The sequence below is a fragment of the Astyanax mexicanus genome, chromosome 8 (assembly GCF_023375975.1).
Source record: "Astyanax mexicanus isolate ESR-SI-001 chromosome 8, AstMex3_surface, whole genome shotgun sequence".
Taxonomy (NCBI): domain Eukaryota; kingdom Metazoa; phylum Chordata; class Actinopteri; order Characiformes; family Acestrorhamphidae; genus Astyanax; species Astyanax mexicanus.
Genome location: NC_064415.1, coordinates 26138425 through 26148261, shown reverse-complemented (window position 1 = coordinate 26148261; position 9837 = coordinate 26138425). Strand labels below are relative to the sequence as shown.

Here is a 9837-nt window from a genome sequence, read left to right as displayed (position 1 = left end):
TTCACCTGCTTAACTGTTGATGGATTAATGAGGAAATAGCCCATGGAGCACATAAAAAAGCTTTCTAGATTATTTGTCCAATTACTTTTAGCCCTTAAAATGAGGAGGCTTTGCATAAAAACGGCTGCAGTTCCTAAATGCTTCATAGGATATTTTTGTTCAGCCCTTAAATTAAACCTAAATGTCTACATTTCAATTATATCACAGTTGTTTCATTTCCAGTGTGGTGGCATGTAGAGCCCAAAACATGAAGATTGTGTCACTGTCCAAATATTTCTGGACCTTACTGTATGCAGTTCAACAAAGATCAAAGCTCAATTTTAAAGCAATGTGTTCCATACAAAATTATTACATTGAATCAGTTACTGCTGCCAGACGTAAACAAAGGAAAACTGCCAAAGATTAGACTGTTCAGTGCCACTGAGATTATTTATTAGAATGAAAAAAACTTTAAATGATCAGCCATAAAAAAAAACCTTTAAACAAGCATTTTTCACTCTTTACACACTTTTTAATAAAAAAGATCACAGAATATTCAGAGTCTGGTCTTATAAGGTCTTAGGTCATGTATGATAATGTTATCATTATGTTCATGTCCATTTACTAAATACAAATGATTATGCTACTTTCATTCTAACATTTACTATACATAATTATGTAAACAGTCAATGTAAAAAATATTTTTTTATACGAAAATGAAAATATACATAAAAATATTATAGATGTATTATACAGAGCCATAGACATTATAAACATTATTTTAATACTTCTAGATCTTATTTGTATTAATAATCATTTTTTTGAGCCATTCCAATGAATAACCAAATATCAACCAAATTTCCCATTCAAGTTATTCTTTTCTGTTTAATTGTTTACATTAAAAAAGTAAGTGTGGTTAATACTTTCATTTTCATTTACTTGCAAAAACATAAATCACAGTTAAAAAGAAAGTAACAAATTGCTTCCAAAGGTAAAAATTGTTGATATATATTTGGCTATTCATTGGAGCAACAAATTCATGATTCAAAAAGAGAGAACCTGTCAATCACAGTTGAATTCATGTCTTATAATTTAGTTAATTCTCTTGTTTTTGTTCATTCCCAGATATTTGTGCGGTTTGGACTTTCAGCACTGTCCCATCTAGACACACAAACACAGGGAAGAGTGCTTCCTTAAAAATCTGTGTAAATGTGTAGATATGGAAGCTCCTGCTGACATCATAGAAGGACACCTGTCCCTCCTCATAGTCCAAATAGACTCCCACCACCTGAGACTGCAGACACAGCTGCAGCCTGGTGTGAGGGTCTGTGCAAGCCCACAGACTCTTGGGTCCTTTCCAAATACACCAGTAGCCTGTTTCAGGATTTATTGGGAAGATGCCGGTCCTGGGAGCAGATGCAGACACTACCCCTAGCTTCCAGCTTCCATGTGTGGGTACCAGTACTTCCCAGTAATGCCTCCCAGTGGAGAAGCTGTTGAGCCCTAAAACGCAAGACAGTTCCTTATCATGGTTCTCCTTCTGGTATGCGGACCAGTTCCACTCGTGCACTTCTCGTCGGTCTTCGGACACACATAAACACGGGTGACAGGAGCTGGGATCTAACTGAACATCAGCTGGAGCAACAAATGAGAAGGTATTACAGATTCTGTCTGGATCAGTAGATAGTAATGTTTATAAATATGTATATGTAGAATTGTTTGCGTATTGTTTGTTTTCCATTACCTGATGCACTCTGGATCCACTGCCAAACTGTTAAAAAAAAAAAAAAAACGAGTCATCGTTTAGGTATGTTTTTATGATAATCTACATGATGGATGTATGCATCAGTATAATTCTCATGCTGTACTTCTTTCTTACCTGAACACGGGATGTATTTCTGGCTGCCTAAAGATACAAAACAGACAAAACTTAAAGTCAAGAGAAATAATAGCCATTTTCTTACTAGTTTATTATGTACTATATCTACTACAACCTCAAATCAGAAAAAAATGACTTTATGGAAAATGCAAATATAAAAATGTACCGGTAGTGTTTCTTACATTTTCTTTAATAATGTTTGATTGCAAACAGTTTTAACACAATATATTCCAAGTTCATTAATGTATGTTCATTAATGCATTTAAAGAATGTAAAATATTCCAGAAAACATTGAGACAGGGCAATTTAAAATTAGTTATGCTTTTTAAAAACAAGGTAAAATACATTGAGATCCATAAAATGATATTTTTAGATGAAACGCCCATACATTTTTCAACAAGACAGTGCAAAACCACATGCTGCGCACATTGAAAGAACATGGCTGTGAAAGAAGAGGGTACAGGCACTGGGCTGGCCTGCCTGCATTCCTGACTGGTCCCGAATATTGAGAATAATAACATTCCTGTATTGGAATAAGTCCAACATTGATTGGTTGTTATTTGAGTGGTGAAACGTTTTTACACCAACATGCCACAAATACATTTGACAGGAACCGACACATTGTGCAGCAGCAATTTTAAATATATGAAGTGTGCCTGTATAGCAGCTGAACCTAAAATGGCAAATCAGTCCAGAAACAACTCAGTTAACAGAGAGTGCTATAACAACGTTTAGCAACATTTTGAACATTTTTGAGGAAGGTAAGCCTGTAACATTACAAAAATAAGGTTTCAGGAAAGCTTAGAAGAAAAATTTGACAATAATGATCTGCATCACAACATTACTAGAAAGTTGTTATTTTGTTTGAGTGTAATAAATCTTTCTAAGAACATCCAAAAAACTTGACAGATTAAAATATCAAGAACAAACGAATAGAACCGTTCATTCCAGTAAACAAAAATTGTTAGTAGGAAAGTAGGCATACTTAATTAACAATTTTAACAATAATTGTGGGTAACATTTTACAATAAGGGCACAATAATTAACAGTACCTACAACAGTAAAAACATTGTTAAATGGTTGAGTAATGTCTTAACTAATTATTATTAGTTACAGTGTTTAACTCATTATTCAACATACTAGATTTTAATGCTGAATGTTATAAATACTGGTAATTAATATTGAATTTAAACATTGGTTTAAAAATGTTTAACTAGTGTGAATTAATAATTAGTGGAGACATTCTGTCATAAGTACTGTTAGCTGATGTACCCTTATTGTGAAGCATTACCTACACTGTTAACCCTAATAAGTTGAATCTACTCAAAAAAGTAGAGGTAACTCGTTGCCTCAAAAAAATTGAGTAATGGCATCTCTCAAAACTAAGATAATTGAGTTATATAGATGTGGTCTCTTCACTCAATGAAATCATTCATGTAAGTAAAGTGAACTAATAAAAACTTTATATTACTCAAATTCACAGTTGCTTTTACTTAAAAAAATAAGTTGACTCTAACCATAAGAATTATAATTAACTTGAACAATAAAGTACCATCAACTACTGATAATTAATATTTCAAGTTCTTAATACTTCACAAATGGTTTTGGAATATTTTTAATATTCAAAATTTTATTGTAAATTATTGTAAATGAACATCATTGACAAAATTTCAATTATGTAAACTTGTTTATTACCAATATGCTGATAATGCTTTGACATCAGGGAACATTTCAAACTTAATGTCAAACATTTTTCCCAATGACATCTCATAACGTGAAATAATGATGAACTAAAACATGCAGTCTCTTCAAATCAGTGCTTTTGATAAAAAAACACATAAAACATCAATAAATAAATAAATATATAAATACATTAATTAATAAAAAAAAACACAAAACATTGCTTATGTCTTAAAACAAGAGACAAGAGAGTGAAAGAGAGACTGTGGGCATGCATTTTTGGTCACAAGCATACATACAACAACATACAACATACATATATATCAAGCAACAGTTAACAGTAATTCAATTCCTTCAAGGGAAAAAGGAAAGTCTTTTAGAGCATTTTTGAACAAATGAATGAAACAATGCTTGTATGTTGTGTTTGTAGTAATGTCTACAATTACAAAGAATAATGTGTAACCAAGCAATCTTACATTTCTCTCTAGCATGTGCTATCAAGCAACCATTACTTAATGCTGATGTCTGAACATAAAATTTAAAGACTTGCCTCACTGAATGAAATTTATTTTCTATTTATTTACTGGCCTCAACTGAACAAAAACACCCCAAAGTAACATCCTGTTGTCTCCTAAATGTCTGATGGATATCCAATATAAACATAAATACAATACAACAATCAGCCAAAATAATTGTGATCAGCTTAGAGTGCAAACTATTAGGCAATTATGTAAACATAAGGAATAGGCATAGGAAGCCAGAAGGTCATGTACACCCTCACACAACCCAATTCCTGTACACCTAAACAAGCTGGTTAAGCAGTGACTGTATCTTAGGTTTGAGGATATTCTGCCCTAACAATAACAGTATGCGCTGTATGAACTCAAATGTGTACTTGAGTGATTTTGGGTAGTTCAGATGCAATGCATAAATTAGTCCAAAGAGAATGCACATTGCTTGTGGAAGGTCACAGAGGCCATTCATCACCACATTTCCTTCAAGGATGATGCAAACAGAGGAGCGGTGCAAATGAAGAGAGTTAGGGGGCTGAAGAACACCATCCTTCTCCACTACCAAAATCCCCACTGGCACATCAGCAAATGCATCATAATCGTCAGACTCCTAAACAAGGGACAAAAAGAAGTTTAGTTACTTGGTCTACCTTAGAGAAAAGAAATATTAGAATGGAGATCTCCTTATTATCTCACTGAGCTAAGGCATCATCTTCATTATAAACCTCAGAAATGAGGACTGTGTGTAAGGTGCCATTCAGGCTAGTTGTTCTGGAGGTTTTTTAATTATGCAGAAATTGGCCCATTGGTATTTTGGTAGAGGTGACAGTAAATGTACCACACAATATCCATATTGAGTTCCTGGACAACCAGGTTTTGCCTTATGCTCACCATCTAACAGAGGAACATAACATTATTGTCCCTGTATTACAAGGTGACAATTTTTGGTGTTCATAGGGCTGCAAATATGACTGACTGGCATGATAGACATTCGGAGGCATTCCCACATCTGAATTGTGTTCTTGTGCATCATCCATGTCACTAGTATCATTAATAACAGACACTATTTCTGGCTTTAATGTCCTACCATCATGCTCGCCATGTTGCTTACTTCTATGCGAATTGAAAGTTGAGTAAACACTGGTTTGGAAGTGGCAACCTAGGTAAGGACAATCAATTTTCTGATTTACTTTCAGATGTCTACTTCGCAAGTGACCAATAAAATCTATTTCTGTACAAGGCTCTGAAAAGTCACAATGCTGACATTGCAACAGTGCTGGTGTGCTTTCACACTCTTGGGCAATTTTTGTTTGTGCATGAATTCTCGTTAGGTGTGCTTTCAAACTATTGATGGAATTAAATGTACAAGGACAGTGTTGGTGCAGACATGGAAAAGGAACAGTTCTTGTACAACCGCCATGTTTTAACCGATAGTGTCTCAGCAACTCTCCTCTTTTTTCACAGTTAAAAGAACACAGTTTACATTTCCATAACATTGTTGTCCTCTTAATAAAAATTCAAGAAAGAAAGCGTAATCAGCAACGCAGAAACCTGACTACCATTAAAGTATTAAGAGCTTACACAATCACAAAAATTACTATTTACACCGACTCGGCTTTGTTTACATTAGCAATTCCGCTTACTCCAGCTTTCCTATGCTGATGTACTGAACTTTTCTACACTCCCACACTCCCACAGAAACACGTGTAGGATCAATGAAAATTGATATTTTGGTTTATCAATGCAAACATGAACTGAGATACGTCTATGGAGGCTAACGCAACAACAAACAAAAGTTGGTAACTTTAGCGATAGCCTAGCGTATCCGTGAAAATGCACTTGTAACACACCGTCCCATCCTACACCATCCAGCTCTATTTTACGCACGCATGACCTTTTTTATAGACAGCTAATTGGGCAAAGCCAAATTAAGAGTTAAAATGACTTACCTCCTTTCTTAAGAAGTATCTCGATGGATCCTCCTCCTTGGCAGAGGGAATGTTGGCGTCACAGTTTAGTGTGGCCAATCAGGGCAAAGATAACGCATCACATGTTGGATAAATCCCAAAACTTGGTATTTTGTGTATTTATAACTCAAAAACATTATTTATTTTAACATTCACAGCAAACAACGTGAAAACAACTTTGATTTTTGAGTACTTGTAGTAAAATGCAGAGATTCAAGTGAAGCTTACTAATAATTACGCATTTCTTTTAGTAAAGACAACGTCAGGGTTTACAGTGTATTTGTTCTCCAAATCGGCCTATGCTGTTTATACCACAACAACTTAGTTTGTAGTTCACGCCACATACAACATATACTGGTAACTATGTGCTTTAAGGGACTGTTCCTGTATAACATCAATCAGCCCAAGGGTTGCCTGTGACAATTAGCCAATCTGCATTTACATTATAAAATACTGATGGTGATTAATGTGCATCAAACATAAAATAAAATCATTTCAACGAGAGCTCCTACCTGTCTTCCATTGTCTCTGCTTGACTGACAACCATATGTTTGAAATGTCCTCCTGAGTAAGACGAAAAAATCATGTTTATTCCTTCTTTAATCATTTTAATTCAGAATATAATATAAATTCTACAATTTAACATAATAAGTCCAGACCAGAGTAGAGTGTGTAGAATGTAGCTTAGATTGTTGTTAGAATCAAGTTAAAATAACGTTCAGTGAAATAATGATTAATTTAGTGCTTCTTACCTCAGACTGCTGTGAGACAAGAGACCAAACCACAAATTCCAGGAAAGGAAGAATTTCATTGAGTTTTGTCTGCTTTGTGCAGTGATGACTAAGAATCTGCTTTAAATCCTCATCTTTCAGACCCAAACTCTGTGTAAAACAGACACATGCACACATAAAAGCCCCTTAAGATCAGTACAGCTCAGTTGATATTATTTTATCAGTTTTTCTGGATTTTTCTCACCTCTGAGACACTCTGTAATTCTCTCGCCCTCTCCAGGATCCTGTCGCTGTCCTTTAAACTAAGAGGCACATCCTGAATCTTTTTTTTCAATCTGCTGGACAGGTTGAGGCTGTTCACTTCTTTGGCCCAAGACTGTATGAGAGACTTGCTGTGATCCATACTGGTGGGCTTATCTGATTTATCCAGAACGTCCTTATCTATTTCCTTTAAACTTCTTTTTCTGACCTGCAGGCAAAAACAATGTGGAATCATTTGAAAATGCATTAATAATGTGCACTCAACAATGTATTATGAGCACCATTTGCTTTTACAGCAGCCTGAAAAACAGGTTTTGTAGCTTGGAATCCCCCCAAAAACACAAAACATCTTTCAGGAGAACTTTCATGTTGTGAATCTTTTATTCTACCACAACCCACAACCACAGCTCTATTGGAATAAGTTGATGAAACTAGTTAAACATTATTTTTGCTTTAATGAGTAAACTGTGGTCATGAAGGGATGCACATGGTCAGCAACAACACTCAAACAGTATGTCTCATTCAGGTTATGATTTATTGGTATTAATTGGCTAAAAGGGTGTAAAAAACTTTTTCCACATCATCATTACACCACCTCCAATATTCTGGTCTGTTGTTACAAGGAAGGTTATGCCCCAGGAACATTGTCTTCAATTGTCCATGTTTTTTTAAGTGACTGCAGACTCAGCTTTCTGGTATTGGCTGACAGAGGTCATGTGGTTCTCTGTGTAATTTTGACGATTCATTTGATCATTACCTCAAGCTGCTTTGCCATGTTTGCATAATTCTATGCACTGCACTTCTGTAACTCATAAAGTGTACGTTCGGTAAGTGTATGTATTTGATGTATTTGATTAAAAGAAGATGTTTAATAAAACTTACTGTACCTTGCTCGGGTCCCCAAGGTCCTCGAGCTCCTTAGCCATATCTTTGATAAGCTGAACACATTCATCCAAGGCTTGCATGGGCTTTAAAACAGGCTACAGCAGAAATAAACCTGATGTTAACAAAAATATCTTTTTTTTTGTCATGTAAAGTTTTATACATTTACACAAAATTTATCTGAAACAAGCAGCTACAGGATCCTTTTTATGTTACTGTAATGTGAAGTAGAGACAATGGCATCTCTCAGTCATTGCCACTCTGGGTCTGGAATAGCGACTGCACAATGTAACTTTTGCGGAACTCTATAATACCATGCTAAAATAAAGGTGCTATCAGGGTTCTATTTTTGATAGCATAAAGAATCAATTTGAGTAAAAGAGATATGTATGTAAATAATATTTTTTAATGTCTGAAAAGCCAATTTAAAAAGTACAATAATATTTTATGAACCAAATGCAGTCTATTTATGGCAAGATTCCTTTGTATCATGAAACATGTTCTAAAAGTAAATTACATTTCCCAATTTGGTGAGCCCGGTACATTGTAAAAATGAAAAAGTTGAGAAAACTCAAGGCAACTTACTACACTTAATTTTTGAGTTTAAAGACCAACTCAACTTCTAAATTTATATGAAAACCACCAACAGTTGTGCCAACTAATGATCTTTAACTCAAAAGTGTATTATTAATATGTATACAAATGTATACAACTTAAAATATTATGTTTTCCAAGCATTCCAATAGCATTTTTTATATTTTATTCAGGTCACATTTTAGTTGGCATAATTTAATATCTGTGAAATGTGTAATTTAATAAACAAATAATTAAATAAAAAAAGAAATAGCCTGCGCAACTAAAATATAAATTAATATACAAATATTTTTTCAGCCCAGGTTATCAGGCCCACTTTTAAAATAAAACAAGTATTTTTGGAGGTCAAATAATTAAATTGGCAACAAATGTAAACAACATCCATTTAAGCAATGGATTTGTGATGTGATTAAGGACAAACTGGTTAAAAAAGTAGACAAATAAGTATAGATAAGACTAGGTATTCTTATTGCAGGTTCTACTCTCTGAAAGCAATAATTTCATAAAGATCATAATGATGAGCAGGAAACTGAACAACTGCCCTAGTTGTTATGCCTTTATACGACTGTCTCTCTCCAAACAACTATGGACTATGGACTGTACTGTATCGTAAAGTTATAATCCACTTCTCCTTAAGAATTTACTTAAAACTAAAATAATTTAATACAGAACAGAAAAAAACAGGACCAATTTACCTTCTTGTTACTGAGCATCGGCTTATTCCATGGTACAGAATGTGTAGCGCACTTTGTAGCTACGTTCTCCACTAGAAGTGTCAAGGATGTGGTTTGGGACACGTTTTTCCAGTCGCCTGAATCCATTGCTGAGTAAAAAATGCACACATACAAGAAACAGGACGAAATGGGGTTAAACTCTGTTCAATTTTGTAGTAATTCAGGATTGAATACAGAAAAACCCATATCATATTAAAATGCTAAACCTAACAGTATATGGTTCTAAAACAGTATGGCCCTCATACAACAGATGCTCATTCAATCAAGTTTATTTTATAACTATACATATTATGAAAGTATAAAATACAACTTCAATATAAATGTGGTAAAATCTTGAAATTCGGGCTTAATTTAAGCTGAGAACTTTTGTTATATTTCTGTTACATTATTTTAATATAAACATAACGCTAACAAGAGCACTAAACATACATACACACAAAACATACAACAATCTGTAATAAAGAACTAATAATATAATAATAATAATAATAATATCCCATTATTATTGTTTAGAAAACAACATACCCCTGCTCTTTATCTGCCGAAGATGAAAACAAGTGGATCACTGTGGCAGTGATTCAGTGTACTTTGGCAGGGAGGTGCCAATATAATTATATG

General features: G+C 34.2%; 1 protein-coding gene across 1 annotated transcript; it reads right to left on the bottom strand.

Annotated features, from left to right (window-relative positions):
• Window positions 1-410: 410 nt before the first annotated feature.
• On the bottom strand, window positions 411-9837 carry LOC125804002 (butyrophilin subfamily 3 member A1-like). Its single transcript, XM_049483057.1, has 9 exons — window positions 9745-9837; window positions 9181-9308; window positions 7897-7989; window positions 6993-7217; window positions 6770-6898; window positions 6530-6581; window positions 1859-1885; window positions 1724-1750; window positions 411-1614 (listed from the first exon to the last, which is right to left on the bottom strand). Exons 2-9 carry the CDS (start codon window positions 9304-9306, stop codon window positions 1076-1078), a joined length of 1218 nt encoding a protein of 405 aa, XP_049339014.1. The 5' UTR covers window positions 9307-9308; window positions 9745-9837; the 3' UTR covers window positions 411-1075.